The sequence below is a fragment of the Channa argus genome, chromosome 21 (genome assembly GCF_033026475.1).
Source record: "Channa argus isolate prfri chromosome 21, Channa argus male v1.0, whole genome shotgun sequence".
Lineage (NCBI taxonomy): Eukaryota > Metazoa > Chordata > Actinopteri > Anabantiformes > Channidae > Channa > Channa argus.
In genome coordinates, this window is record NC_090217.1 from 9721136 (window position 1) to 9737315 (window position 16180).

At 42.4% G+C, this 16180-nt stretch overlaps 1 protein-coding gene across 2 annotated transcripts in view; it reads left to right on the forward strand.

Annotated features, from left to right (window-relative positions):
- Positions 1-3743: 3743 nt before the first annotated feature.
- Positions 3744-16180, forward strand: part of wnt5b (wingless-type MMTV integration site family, member 5b) — a 68431-nt gene continuing 55994 nt past the window's right edge. Inside the window, exons 1-2 of one of the 2 annotated variants that reach the window (XM_067489547.1) lie at positions 3744-3883; positions 11508-11576. In XM_067489547.1, the coding sequence (XP_067345648.1) occupies positions 11532-11576 (45 nt within the window). In that variant the 5' untranslated portion in view covers positions 3744-3883; positions 11508-11531. The remainder of the gene's footprint in view (positions 3884-11507; positions 11577-16180) is intronic. The other variant, XM_067489548.1, reaches the window with a different exon arrangement.

Here is a 16180-nt window from a genome sequence, read left to right on the forward strand (position 1 = left end):
TGCTGTACCATGTACAAAAACTGGCTGGAGTTCATAAAGTGGCCTAAAGATGACAGTATGCATACAAAGAAAAGCTGAGAGCTGTACACAAATGAACAAAACTTAATTAGTTCACAGACACACAGTTAGTTTACTTTGTCCATAAATAAAATGAAGTTATGTGATGTGTCAAACAAAAATGTTGAATCAAACAAATGTAAGGATTTGCTTACAAATCGTTATAACCAATTTGGATTTGGACGGATGGTTAGACTAAATAAACACTTGCAAAATTATGACAGGAGTCTTTCTGCTCTATTTTCTAACATGCTATATCAAATTGAACATTAAAGCAATGTTGTCAGAACAATGGTTGCTGCAGCCCTGGAACAAATTAACTGGGGCTGTGGCTCAGGTGGTTCACAGTTGTCCACCAATCACAGGGTCTCTGGTTTGATCCCAAGATCCTGCTGTCTATATGTGTAAAGTGCTCTTAGCCAAGATGCTAAACCCTGAAATCCTCCTGGTGGGTCAGACTGACACTTTGTGTGTGTGTGAATGAGAAACAACATTGTGCTTTGGGAACAAATAAAGTAGAAAATCCTTAAATAAGTACAGATCATTTAACCTATTATGATCACTAATGTTTGTGTTTTGTTTTTCCTTTTCCTTAAACATAAAGATTCCAGGCCCCTGTTTTAATTTATGTGTAATAATTCAAATGTATGCTTTTCACCTTTTGGATTTGTTTCTCACACCTTTTCTCTCTCCGTCTCTCTCTCTCTCTCTCTGACACATCACACACAAACACACATCACACTTTTCTTTGCACGGATTGAGTGTTGATATGATCCCCCTGATAGTGAGAGTTCACAACAAACACAATCACACAGATGTCATTGAGATAACATGTATTTTTGTCCCCATATGTGTAGACAGAAGTATACCATCTACATACAGGCCAAGTCTTTTCCATATTAACAACATATCCAGTGGAGTGAGGCACATGAGGAGCTGGGAGGAGAAATAAAATTTGAGTGACTGCAGAGGAAGTGGGGAAGGCTTGGTTTGGCTTTGGGACGATGTGGTTTCAATCATCACACATCACATCACACATGACTGAGGAGAAAAAGAAGGAGAGGGTGATGGAGAGAAGGAGAAAACAGGGAGGGGAGAGAAAAGAGAGGGTTGAGACCAGAACAAACAGCAGTTCAATCTAAAACACACACTCAGGTTGTGTTAGATGTTTTGAAGCTTGATGATCTCAGTGTGGTTTGAGGCCCGATTATTTCTTGTTGGGTTACTTTTTTTGCATACAGATGTGGAATTATTTGCTCTAATAAACAGTTTGTGAAGTCAATATAATTGTTAAGCTGTAGGCGTAATGAATGAGGGGGCAGGGAAAGGAGGAGGCCGAGAAGCGGTGAGATGGAAGGGACAGAAGGAGGCAGTGAGCAGTAGGAAAAACTTTGGAGAGGAAATAAAAACAATGTGAGAGGAGTGGAGCTCCTAAAATAAGCTGTTAGCCACTAACAGTCCAAACATCCCCCACACTGATGACATTTTCCCCTTTTTTTCCTCCTCAGTCTGTCCATTCATGTGACTTTTAAAGCTCTCAGTTCAAATTCCCCCAAAGCTGCCATGTCATTTAAAGAAAAGCATCCTCAGGGTAAAGACAATCGATGACATGCAGCAGAACTGATGATGACTTTCAGATGAGGAGTGAGTCTCTCATGACGTTGGTCTCATGTCCTCGAAAACTGGTTACAGAATGCACTGCAACAAATTGCTGTAATTTCTACTGTAAAGTTTAACAATAACTGCTTGGTCTGTCATTTGACTGAGTTTAACTGTATATTGCAAAGCATCATGGGTAAAAAAGACAGCATTATAGTTGCTAACAGCATTTTTCCACAATAACATATTGTACAATTACAGGCGAGTTGTATCTTGACTGTAGATGATGCACATTACAGCTGAAAAGTGTTGATTTTGGCAGTTGAATTTGGACGAGGAACAAGAGCATTTGATGACCGAAGCAGAGCAGCAACTGTAATTTATTTGGTGAGAACAAAATTGTCTTATTTATAAGAGTGACTGTAATTTCCCGTTATTTTACCTAAGCTGTTACGACCCCAGCAGCACTGCAGAGTGAAGCTGCGCGTTGGTCAGTAACAGGGCAAAGACAGCATCAGGCTTGCAAACAACTCCGTACCGTTGCATCATTTCCAAGTAATACTACCTAATACTACAAAAATTACCAGTAAAAACATTTCACAACAACATATTGTTTCATGAACTATTAACAGCTATTTACTGGCAACTTTAGTCCAAAATATATAACTGTAGGGTTTTAATTCAATAAAACACTTGGACTTGGATAAAATGTATCCAGTTGTATATTGTCATTCTTTTTGCAGTAATTAGGTGCAGATTTTACGAGACTTTGTTGGCAACTTTTTTGGCAGGTAATTACTGTAAATTCTACAGACAACTCATTACAGTGTGGCCTTGGCGGTCAGGAGGGTTTCTGCAGGTAAAGGCGCCAGATTTAAGGATTCCGTCCTTCCTAAGGCAAAGGGACTTCTGGTCTCCAAATGGAGGAGTGAGTTCAAATCCAAATCCTGATGGATGTTTTTCCTGCAGGTTTTAACATTTCTACAAATCTAACACTGATACATCAGAGAAAGGCCGTTGACTTCAACACTTCACAGGTCATCTCTGTAAACCTCATCAGCATCAGTAATAATGGAATTTAGTGGAAACATGTTGGAGAACAGAGTCGGTACCTTCAGGAGTATCTGATGTGTCAGAACTGCTGCAGTTTACTTCAGATGCCAAAGGGAGAAAACTTTTACACTTTTTCATTATTGTGACAGACACACACTGTAGCTGTATTTCACAAGCAGATCTCATGAAAAGACCCAAAGCACTGAAAAACTGAACAAAGCTTCAGGAGACTCGAGGCTTGATTCCTTCGGAATTAAAGACACTTCTAATCTCCAAATGGAGGAAGCGGATTCACAAAGTTTGTGCCCTCGCGTTTCATGCTTGCTGTTTGGTGGTGGGACATTCACACCTTATCTTTCCTTCTGTATCTGTATAGACCCCCACACACACACACACGCGGCAGCAGAGGTCAGTGCTACAGCCGTGGACTAAGAGGACAGCGCAGGCAGGGAGAACCTGTGGGCTCTGTTGCTCCCCTCCCCTCCCCTCCCCTCCCCTCCCCTCCCCTCCTCTCCCCTCCCCTCCCCTCCTCTTCTCTCCCCTCCCCTCCCCTCCTCTTCTCTCCGTCTCCAAACTTTTCTCGTGTTTCTCGACGCTCAACTTTGGAGAGAACCCCCCCACCTCCTCCTCCCTCCTCTTCCTCTCCCTCCCTCCTCCCTCCTTTTCATTTTCCCCGCGTGCGTAATTATCCGCAGAGCGCTCGGAAACTTGGGATGGCCGTGAACAAATCTCACCGTCTTCCTGACACCTGTTGCTGAGGACACGGCGCACACGGCGGGACGAGGAGCGTGCGCCACTGCTTACAGACTTTCTTTCTACACTACACTTTTTTAAAAAGACCGTTTTTTAAAGTTGGGACCGTGTGGGGGCAGACAGGTCCACAGCGGTAAACCACTTTTGTACACTTACAAAAATCGCCCTTTTTTGTGACTCACACACGGACTTTGCTTTGGATTTGATTTGTGAATGGAGCAGTCCAAAAAGTGACGCTTCCCCATGGCACAGTGAGCTGCCGTGGGGTCGGTGTGAAGGGTTCCCCCCCCCCTTAATAGGACGACCTGTCTGTATTTTCCTCTCTGGTCTTAGAGTCACACTTTTCGGACTTGAGTGCTTCGGATGTTGGGAGAGGAAAGTTTTCTTGGAGAGAAGAGCAACAGCTAGAGCAGCAGAGCAGGTAAGAACTGGATGTTTTTACCGACGATAGACGTTCACGTCATTCACATTTATCTCAGTGAGTGTGTATGTTTCATCCATCATCCTGGAACTCGTTAAATCCAGTAGTTACATTAAAGTTTGCAGTACTTATTTGGTTTTTGCACCTTGTTATGACAGTTTGGAGACGAGTTCAGGTTTGCGCGCTGGTGACAGGAAACACTGTCCACATGTGAAGTCGGTGTGAAAAAGTCGCTTTAAACTTGGTGCACTTTGGTTTGCTCCACTTGAACTTGTAGCCGTTTTTGTCCCCACCGTGTTTCCGTTGGGCTTATTTCGAGTGTGTGTGTGCGTGTGTGAGCGCGCGCCTAAAATGAAGGCAGCTTTGCGGTGGAGACCAGGTCTATTTTGGTCGAAATGTTGCACAAATGTTTCTCTCAGTATAAAGAAGTTGTTCTGCCTTCATCTGGGCCACATGCTGCAGGCATCCAACTGCACACTGGCACAACAAGTGTGTGCAGTAGGTCTGAGGGGAGCTCCAGATCCGATACAAAGTGTCCTGATGAAAGTGGAGGAGGGTGCATTTAGCAGATTGTTGGTTTCCTGCATTATTAGTACAATGGTATAAGAGGTCAGTTGTGCAATCATTTGATAAACCAAGTAATATTCCAAGCAAGAAAAAGCCAAAAAGTCCTAAACTACTTCAGTGTGGACGCATCAGCTTTTGTGATGTTGATGTTCTTCTACAAACTGTAAAGATTTTTTTATTGATAGGACAAACTGACTTAATGCGAATAATATTATGCATATTGTAGTTGTGTGATTATGGCTGGGTGTGTCATGTACGTGTTTGTGTTGTGTTTGCTACTTTTGTGGCAGTTAAATTTCCATAGATCACTGCACCTGTAGGATCTTTGAACCAAGGCTCTTTTTCTCTCTCTCTCACAGACACTCTGTTAAGATCTCATCAATTTATTAAATCTAAGCAAATTGCTTAGAGCTGATGACTTTTTTTTTCTTTTTCTAAGTTTGAGAGCACAGAACTTATTTACATCCAAAAATAGCACTTTCATTTACCACAATTTCCCATTTGTGAAGACCAGACCTTAGCAGAGAAACATTGAGCCTTCCAGTCTGTCGGCAGTGCACATGAAAGCCGGATATCAGATTCATTTTCGAAATGTAACGTGATGGCAGCAGAGGAGCTGAGAGAAAGCTGAGGTCGCCTCTGTGCGCCGTGACATCTCCAGTTCGTGTTTGCACTTTTTAAAGTCTGATATCCGCATGAGCCGTGGAGCAGACTGACAGCCCCCACTGATAAACCCATCTTAGTGTGTGTGTGTGTGTGTGTGTAAGATAGATAGTAATGTTAGATATGTAGATAGAGGTGCTGAAAAGTGTTGCTGTCAACAGGTTAGCCATTAGAGAGAGATAATCTCTCTTCCTCCTCCCTCCTCGTCTGCTAAATCCACCTCTGTTCCCTCCCTCTCCCAGTTTTATTTCTCTTTCTGCCATTTTGTCTTTTGTCTTTTTTCTTGGCCTTTTTGCTCAGTTTTCATTGCTTTGGATTTGACTGTCAGCTCACTGATGCAGGCAACACACATGCAAATTAGCTTCAGCTGATAGTTTCTAGCTGGTAATGTTTAGCTTCCTTACTTTGAAAAGTTGAGGATATAGATTATTTATGATTTAAGTAGCTTTGTGTTGCTAGGGTCATCACAATATTGTAATATCTTGTCATTGTTAGGCTTTTTTTTTGCCCCTCTCTGTCTGTCTGTCCGTCCGCTTAACTGGTGAGAAAGACCTTTTCTTTAACCAAACTCTGAAGTGCCGCTTGAGTGTCTTGTTGCTCGAGACACAGTAATTAGGGAAGGAGAGTAAGTGCGTATGAGTGTGCGTCTCCACACTAGACATTTGAGAAGATTGGATGTCTGCAAGCATCAATAGATCCTGAAGGTCAATCAAGAGTGTGTTGTAAAGTCTGTGTGTTTGTGTGTGTGTCCCATATGTTCAGACACAATGGGTTTGAAAAAAACTCATTGGCAACACAACATTGTGTGTTTTGAAAGTGTGTTTCTGTGTGTACATGTCAGGTTTTGGAGGGGGGGGACTGGATGTGTTACGTGTGTGTCTTTGAGCCCCCTGGGACCACTAATGGCTCACTTGGACTCCCACACAGACGGTGGTCCACGTGAAGAAAAGCATTTTAAACACTTATCTTTGATTGGTTCACTGAAACTGATCTCTATTTTGAACCACGTCGGTTAAAACTGTGTGAGTTTTGAACTGTGGTTCAGACAAAACGATGTATTTTAAGAAGCCACCCACAGCCCTGGGAACCTCAGACAGTGTCCATATGAAAGCAGGACAGCTGAAAATGTTGTGAACACATACAGTTTTGTGGAGACAATGGAAATCATTTCATTACACCTGATATTTTTAAAAAGAGATGGCTTGTGTGTGTGTGTGTGTGTGTGTGTGTGTGTGTGTGTGTTGACAATGAAGGGTGGGCATCCCGTAGTCATTATGGTCAAGTGCTGTGTTTTTGTGCGTGCGTTTCTGCATGTATGTGTCTACTTAAAATGTGGTATTTAGTACATTGTCTGTGTTTTCCTGTGTGTGTGTGTGTGTGTGTGTGTGTGTGTGTGTGTGTGTGTGTGTTTCAGAACTTTCTGGGCCCTGCGGTTCAGGGCTATGTAGTGATGTCATTGGGGCGGCAGGGTGGGGTGACATGGGGTTAGAGTTTGGCAGAGGTCCTGACTCCTCCAAAAGTGTCTGACCAGTAAGTATGTGGATGTCCACGCTTGCCTGTGTGTTTGTGCATGTGTGCGTCTGCTTGTATGGTCAGTGGTAGCGGTCTGAAACTGTGTGCGAGCAGTGTCCTACACTAATAGTAAAAGTGGTTTATTGGACACTTTATAGAGCCTGAAACCGTTTTATAAACTCAGCAGGCTGGTACAAGGGGGACAGTCAAAGACCAAACGGCCACAAGCCCCACAGCATCAGAGCAGAGGTGCTGCGTTTACTGAACACTGATGTTTTAAAGGCTGAAGCAAAGAGACAGACATGGCTCCTCTGACCACTGACTACATTTTCATGAAACCCGGGATATTAATTCAACTTTATGATCATTTAGGAAAATATGAACTCACTGGCAGCGAATTCTATATATTCATGGTAAAACTGACCCTTTGAGACACATACAAGTCTTTGATTTTATAGTGTTTGCTTCCTATACTGGGACCAATAAATGAGTAGGTATTTTACATGTTTTTCACAGTGAGCTGATTTCTTTCTAATATACTTGCACATTAGTTACTACCCTGAAACTGTTTATTCCAATGTTTGAGTGCTGGTTTTCCAGCCCTGCATCTGGATGACTGAGTTTGAGCTCCAGTATTGTCACAGTTTGTGTGATTATCAACCCTTCAACCCTTTCATGGTTGTTGTAGCAACGTGGAGAAGATGTATCCGCTTGTGTGACTGTGACTTCTCTCTCGCTCTTGTTTCTCTTGCCTCCTCCTCTCGTGCACCCCCTTACTTTCCTCTCCTCTCTCGTCTCCTTCTCAGCAGCCCTGATCCAGCGCTGATAAAACTATCAACAGCACACCTGCTCTGGGTTGGACAGACACACACACACACACACACACACACACACACACACACACACACACACACACACACACACACACACACACACACACACACACACACACACACACACACACACACACACACACAGGCAAGAATCTTATGCAGCACATTTGCACTACACTAAGCCTTTTCTGCTCTGTTTTATTTTTGTTTCTCTCTCTTTTTGACTTTCTCAGCTTCCACCACTCCTCCTTCCTCTTTCTGGCTCTCTTTGCCTCACTTTTACTTTACAGATAGATTCAATTGACCAAACATATGCGTTCAAATGAGATTATTATAAACCTGCCCTTTTTTTCATGACCCTGTTCATTCACTTAATTTATCAAAACCAATCTGCTGTGATCACTCTCAGAAGCATGGACACCATCTTTTATGACTCCATATAGGACTCAAACCCACAACCGCGATGCTTTACTGCCCGGGAGTAGCCGAAGTTAAACAACATGTCCGATGCAGAAACAAGGTTATGGTCATAAAAGCAAACTCAGACTGTAGATAATTGAAGTACTACAATGGCAGAACAACTCAAAGTGACAGGAACTACACCACACAGCCCTGATGCTGTATCTGCATCCCCCAGTGTAACGCTGAAAGATATTTAAGCATATTTAAACACTACCCAGTTTGTTTCGACATGTTCAAATTGCCCTGCTGTTTTTATGTGTGGAGAAGAGGTGGGGATTTATCTTGGTTTTTGTGTATGAATTGCTGCAGTTTCTTTTAGAAACGAGCAAAAGAGGTTGTTGGGCAGGGAAAAGTTATAGTCATCCACAGATACATCGAAAGGTCATTATCTATTTTCCCACCCTAAATTCACAACCAATCCACAACTCTGAATATCTAAAATCCACAACATCGTGAGATTTTTTTTTTGTGTGCATCTCAACATTATTCACATTATTTGTGGCAGTTCTAACAGCTGCTTCTGCTCTTGTCAAGAATTGCCGAACAAACCGGGGGCCATAGACACTGGTGTGTTAATTACACCCTTAAAAAGATACATGGGGCTCAAACCCACAACCCTGAGATTAACACGCTCATGCACAACTGACTCTGCTACAGTACAGTATCTGGCATATTAAGGAAGAAGCTTAATCTTTTAAAGTCTTTTTTGTTGGTTCCGCTCTGTCATGAAAAACTGCTGACGGCTGTAGTTCAGTTTCTAAGGTTTTCCATGGTGCACAGAGTCAGTGGTTAAACTCCTGGTCCCTCCTGGCCACATGCGAAAGTGCCCTTGGGCAAGTCACTGAACCCCCGGCATGTCCCAGTGGATCAGGGCTCACCCTGCCTTGCATGGCAACTGTCAGCATAGCTGTGTATTTGAAAGAGAAGCATCATTGTGGATAAAAGTCTGATGCTCTAAGAAAAGAGTGAGCAGGGCTGTGTGTGTTTTGCCATCCCAGTTACTGTAGCCGTGGTATGTCTGGACCCTGAGAAATCTGTGGCGATCCTCACACACCAGTGAGCTGTGTCAACACAGAAAACTGACTTCTTATATAGTTTGATATAGTCAATGTGTTGTGCAGCAGTAATGGATGTTCAAGTACCTTTAGACCTCGAAACATCGTCAGTGTCTGAACGGAGTTTGTCGAGCATCATCTCTTCTAGCGTCGGCCCATTGAAGACCATGTCACCCTGTCACTGTCGCCCAGTCAAAACACAGCAATGAATGAAGTGCATGAAATGGGCAGGGTGCTCCGCTGTACACACACACACACACACACACACACACACACACACACACACACACACACACACACACACACACACACACACACACACACACACACACACACACACACACACACACACACACACACAGAAATCTGTACACTTGCTGATTTACTGAACTTTGCAGAAAGTGTGTGTGTTAAGTGACCATTGTGAAGGAGAGGGTGGGAGTACTGTGGAAGGTAATGAGTTACAAATCCCGTCAGCTGAGAGGAAACACTGCCTCTAACTGGTCATTGTCTGCTACTACAACAGATCAAAGCAACTAGATGGAGACAGGACGAATAAAATAGGGAGTAAACATAGTTGAATATTTAGCTGTGTTTTATTCTACTTAATATTTTGACATAAACTGCTTGTTAACAAATAAAATGCAACAGAGAAATCGAAATTATTCCCTTACAATCCCTGAGTTTTACGTGTTTGTGAGTCGCCAGACTGTCTCCATTTAAGATAATCAAAGCCTTTAAAGCTGTGGGTTTGAAGCAAGCTAAAAAGGCTCCTTACTATGCTTGTGTTTTTGAATTCTTGTAATCTCTTGTCAAATTTCTCTCTTGTCTTTTCTTTTTTTTCATCCGCTCTGTGTGTGTTGAAAAGTTGGTTAAAATATAATGAGATTCCCAGTGCCCAGGTGCTCTTTCTAGATAATTACTGGGTGTGTTTTTCTGTAGCCAATCTATGAACTGAAGCAATTCCAAATCTGTCAGTGCACACACACACACACACACACACACACACACACACACACACACACACACACACACACACACACACACACACACACACACACACACACACACACACACACACACACAAATTAAATGTGTTCCCATTATCTTCTTTGTGATGGGGAGCTCACCACTCTTCTATCCTCTGATTCTTAGATAATTTTTTTCCTGCTTTTGTCTTTGTCGTTCTCTGCAACACTTCAGTCTCCTGTTGTCTGCTTCAGTCTCACTATTTTTTGTGTTACTCTAATCTCTACTTTCTATTTTCCATTTGCTCTCCCCTGACCATCCTCTCGTTTATCTGTCCCACATCTTTCCTGCTGTGTGTGTGTGTGTGTGTGTGTGTGTGTGTGTGTGTCTGCACAGGAAGGATCGACAAAACATTAGTCAGTTGTCTGGAAAACAAAATCACAGAACTAGCAGATAACATTGATTTACACACAAACAGCCACACTCACATTTTTCTGTCCTTCAAAACTAACCCATCACTGATAAAATGAATTATTAGGAAGCATCATGATCGAAGCAGAGGCTGCTTGTAGACTGGGCTGACAGGAGTTTTTTTTTTTAAATAACACACTCTCTAACACCAGTTGAGCTTTTTGGATAACAGGCAGACAGATGCAGTTTCACCTCGATTTGTTCAATTTCTTCATGATGCTTTTTAGTGTCACTGAACATCCACAGAGTCTGAACTGCAGGTGAATAACTTCTGAAACAGTTACAAAAAACCAAGACTCCTTCATATTCCAAAACAAGTAACTAGTTTGAATGAAATATTAACTTAAAATACTGGCCTCTCCAGTTGCACATTAACTGAACCGACGCTTCATCTGCTGAAGTAATTGTACTGCAAATCTGCAACAACTCTAATTTTGTTGGCAGTGGTCAAAAGCCTGGTTTGCAGAATGGTCCATTACTGACATTTCCTTCCTGCCAGTGACTCACTGTTGTGTGACAGGTTTAACTTTGTATTAATCTCACTTTAATCATGTGGGTGGAAACATAGTGTCACTACTTTTGAAAGCCTCACTGAAATGATGAGCAGTACTTCTACCTGAGGAGGAAGTGCAGTACTCTTTCCACCCTTGCCGTTAAGAATACAAGATTTTTTTCGGTCTCAGCTACAGAGAGCACTTGGCAGCTCTGTGAACCACAAACAAGCATCCGTTCCCTAAAGCTGCTAAATCTTTGTGTTTGGATCAATGCGACGCGGTGGTGGAGAAACAAAATGTGAACAGCGCACTCCAATCTCTGAAACTATAAGCCTGTGGTTGTTACGGGCAGCCGCTTGGAAAGCTTTCACACTCCAAGACCCTTTGGATACAAAGGGGTTAAAAACATTTTTGTGGCACCATATCTTCTAAATTTCACCCTGCATATTTTAACACATGCAGCAGAATATATTTCACATCAGCATCTGCCACTGCCATGCTGCTGCAGCTGCGGTGTCTGTCAAATGTGCACGCCATCTGAATCCAGATCAGAATTGAGTTATACATCCTATAAATCTACAAATCTGTCTTGTTGCAGTTGTGACAAGGACATTCTGTAGACATGCAGTCCTGGAAGACAGCAATAGTCGGACATGATGGACATCAGGTGAAAATATGCATTTATTACTTTTTCATCTTAAGTTGCAGTATTATTAAAATGTGTGACAAGCTTATTTCTTAAACCTTGAGAGCTTTGAAGCTCTACAAGGACATGCTACTCTGACAAATTGTTTGCGTTTTGTATTGACCATAAATGTGAAAGAGAATTCAATTAAAGCAACCTAAACTTATTATCTGGATCATTTATCAGCTTTTTTTCTTAATTTTAGTTTTTATGCCAAACCCGTAAACCTGTCCTCATAGGTTTCTCAGACTTCAGATAACACATTATTGTGTGCTAAATGTCAGATAAATGCAGTGCTGAAAAAGAAAGAAACTTTTTATTTTATATTTTGCAACTAACATTTATTGTTATAAATGGATTTTCCTTGTTGTTGGAGCTTTCTTTGTGTAACTTCAATGTTACCTTTCAAAAGCTGTCTGGTTGAGAAGTGCTGAAGTTTTAAAATGTGATGATGCAGTGACATTGGAGACAGACAGGGGGCACTGCATCACTAAAGCTCACTACTGTCTGTAGACACATGAAAGGATGAAAGCATAAGGAAGAGGTGAGAGCTTAGATGAGGAAGTGGAGCAATAGATATGGGAGGTGCAGTGAAAAGAGAGACAGGGAAACTGAAGTAGAGTTTGGAAACAAGTGAGCAGATAAATCAGGAGGTAGCATATAATGGTGACATTTTGAACACTGCTGTGACTTTTCCCCTTCCCTCTCTTCCTTTCTCCTGTGAAGACATTTTATTTTGCCTACACTTCCACCAAATTCATTTCAGAAGGCACAGCTGTCTTTCTTCCACCCCTACTTTATATCACTTTTCTTCCCTTTCTCCCCCCTCCTGTCCATCTGACCACTACCCCTCCTTCCCCTCCCCTCTCCCATCATGCATGGTTGGGTCCAGGCCATTTGCTTCCACTCCAACAGGGCTCTACCATTAGTGACCAGCAGGGGAATTGTTGATCTCTGCATGCAGCTGGGTGCAGGTGTCCTGATGCTCTGTGTATGTGTGTGTGCGTGTGTGCTATCACCATCGGTCTCACTATAGTCAAACACCACATAACATACTTTTATTATGTTAATAATTGTAAAAATGTGAGAATTGTTATTTATTACAATTACTTTGGTCTTATTTTTATAGTTCTGACTATTAGCAGCAACATAATTACTGAGATCTGGGGACACAGTTGCATCCCTGAAACAAGTCCAACAGGAGAAGAACATTTGTCTTGTACCTTTTTATTGCTTAAAAAATTAAAAATTTTAAATTTCATTATTTGCAGCCCTTCCGTAGAGAACAGAAATGATGGTTAAAGCTGCAGATGTAAGACCCAAGCTGCACACACAAATAAGCTAGTGATGTTGTAGTTACAGTAACACTCTAGCCAAGCAAAGAGTGACTCAACAAAAATCTGCTCTCCATTGTTTCTTTGTATGACTGTCTCTCTATTTCTCTCCCTCTGTCAACAGCCCCCCTGCTTTTGTTTTATCTCTCCCCTTTCTTCTCTCTTCACTTTTGTACCCCCTCTTTCCCCTCACGGGACAGACACACACACACACACACACACACACACATACACACACAGACCCCTCCAGCTCTCCTTCAGACTTGCACACCCTCTGTGGGCACTGTGCCCAGAGAAAGGCAGTATGAGCTGGGTGAGGAGCCCCAGGCAGAGCAATGGAAGAGGGATGGAGAGAAACACAAGAGGGGAGGATGAGGTGTATGAGGAAGGGGGGTAGAAGGGTTAAAATGAGAGGAGAATCAAGAAGAGGCGATGAAAGGATGAGGAGTGAAGAATCGAGTGGAAAGAGGATGACGAGATAAGAGGATGCAAGAGCAGGGGAGACATGCAACAGAAGAGAGGATAAAGATGGGGGGACAAAAGAAGATGAGAACACAGAAACAAAAACAGATCAATAGATTGAGAGATACGGAGCAGAAGAAGAAGGATACAGAGCAAAAGGAGAAAGTCTGAGGCAGGGAGAAAACGAGAGAGCTGGGCAGACAGCCAGCCCTCCCATGAGAGAGGGAGGTCAGTGCAACGGACACATCTCTGGAGAGTGTGTGTGTGTGTGTCTAACTCTGTGGCAAGGGATGGAAGGAGGAGGAGAGAAGAATGCAGAGGAGGAGGAAGAGGAGAGCAGTGGAGCGCAGAGAAAGAGGGGAGGACTTACATACTGAATCCCTGAAATGCGACCTTGGAAATTTATATCTGTGTATTTCTGTCTCAGCTTGTGTGTGTGCATGCTTTCTTTTCTTTTGTACATTTAAAGGACAACAAATTTTGTAAAAACATCAAACCAACATTGTGACAAAACATCCCACAGTACTTTCTGACTTCTCTGCAACGTCTGACGCTCACTACAGATTTTATTGTTTCAGGTCGAAAAATGCTGAGTGACTTCCTGAAACAGCCGGCAGCCTGTAGGTTTTATCAAGAAGGGGGTAAATTAATACGGGCATGTGGGACTGTTTTCTGCAATAAAATTACAATAACACACATTTGTGAGTGTTTATGGCAGCAGGGGGTGTGTGTTAGCCCAATAATGAGACTGAATTGACATTTGGTTTCATTTCATTCATTCAGGCTCCCATTGTGTTGTCATTATCTAGTTTCATGTCGCACAAAGTCTGGGAAGTGAGGTGTTTTCACCAGTTGTGAGTTCCGGCTGTGGTAGTGAATTCAATTTTTTTACATTGATAGGACATAATTTAACAGTTGCTTACAGCCTGTAGCTGTGGCCTCCAACATGTTGGTTTCCTTCAGTGTTTTTATTACTGTTGCAATGTAGCTGTCTAACTGTATAGCACGATGATACCCTCATTTTTGCGTCAACTGACCATCAGCGAGTTGTCATTGTTAACAACAGACGTACAAATTGCTGCACAAATTAGAGATGACGGCTGAAAAATCAGGAATCACACTACGTGTATGAAAGATCAACAACAAATCAACTACACTGCCAATATTTATGATACTGAAGAAAGAAGAGTGTGGCTTACTGATGAGATTTTAATGGTTTCTGGGCAACAATGGCGCTTCATGACACTGACAAATAAGCTTCCATCAGTTCATTCTTACACAATTTGCCAACAATAAGAGAAAAAACACGAGGACAAATAATTTCAATATGTCAGGCAAGTTCATGAGAAAAATATCAGTTTTATTGTTTGTATTCTTGATAACACTGTGGCATCGTGGTTGATAGTAGGACAACTGTGTGTTTGTGTGTGTGTGTGTGTGTGTGTGTTCATGCACATTCTGTGAGTGCAAGGGCAGTGCAGGTCATGGAGCGCTGTGTGAGTCTCAATAACAGTATCTGGAGGCCACAGGATTACGTGACCTTGCATGCCACATGTGCTATCTTCCAGTCACACACACACACACACACGCACACACGCATACTCATAAACACACACACTCAAACACAAAGCCCCGTGAAATCCTCTGACTCCTGATCGTCTTTACGAGGCTCTTGCATTGGTCATGCAGAGCTGGAGAAGAGAAGGAGGAGGAGGAGGAAGAGGAGAAGAGGTGTTGAGCTGGGTAGAAAAAAAAGATGAGGAATGGGAGAAACAAGATCGAGAGGAAGGCAGAGGCAAGAGGAAGTGAATGTTAATAAAAGGCAAATGTGGAACGAGCAGCCCTATCTCCTCCACAGTGCATTCATAAGCTGCTAATTTTCTTTGCCAAAAATGATGTGGAGGAATTGGAATTGGTGAATTGCATCAAATTGCTGCCTGAGTTACGATTGCTGGCAAACATACTGTGCAATGCAGGAAGTGTAACATCCTTATTATGCACAACCATCGTAAAGAGGAGGTCAAGAGGGTGATTTGGCGTGGACCCCACAGAGTGGTGACCCAGGTATTGTTGAGTGCAGGCCACTGAACTTGGCTAAAATTACTAAAAGACTATACCTTTGGGTACATTTAAAAGAGACAAAGTGTCCCATTGTGTACTTTAAATCAATGTAGTCTTTTTTAGTTGAGACCACAATCGTTGGGTGGTCTTAACAATTGTTCTATGTTGCTTTAACCGTAAATATAAATACTGTGAAAACAAACACAATCTACTGACAGTGAACATTTCACTGATTTCACGTCCTATAAATGCTCACATACGTCAATGATCCCTTCAACAGTTGGACCACAGAAGTCTGAAAGCAGATGTAACTGCAGAATATAGAAGAAATCTAAAAACAGAGAAATTTTAGCAGATGACAGAAAAGGCCCTGAGGGCTTGGGTCATTATTTCATTATTTCAGCTGCTGCGTGTGTCTTCGTGTGTATATGCTATAGGGACAGGTGCGCATCTTTCTGTTATCTCTGCCTGCATCTCAGATTCCCTTACATCCTCCTCCCTATCTATCAATCTCCGAATGCCTCTAGGTCAGTGAAGTTTGCGCATTTGTGTGCGGCTGTGGAACAAAATGTGTTCGTGTGTTGCGAAACGCATTGCTTGAAGATTTGTTTATGTAGGATTATTGATAAATTGAAAATCGAAATGTCCCGTGAGTGCGCTGGAATTTTTTGGTTATTGAACTTGTGTCTGAATGTGTGTTTGTGTGTTGATCTTTTTCATTCTTAGCAG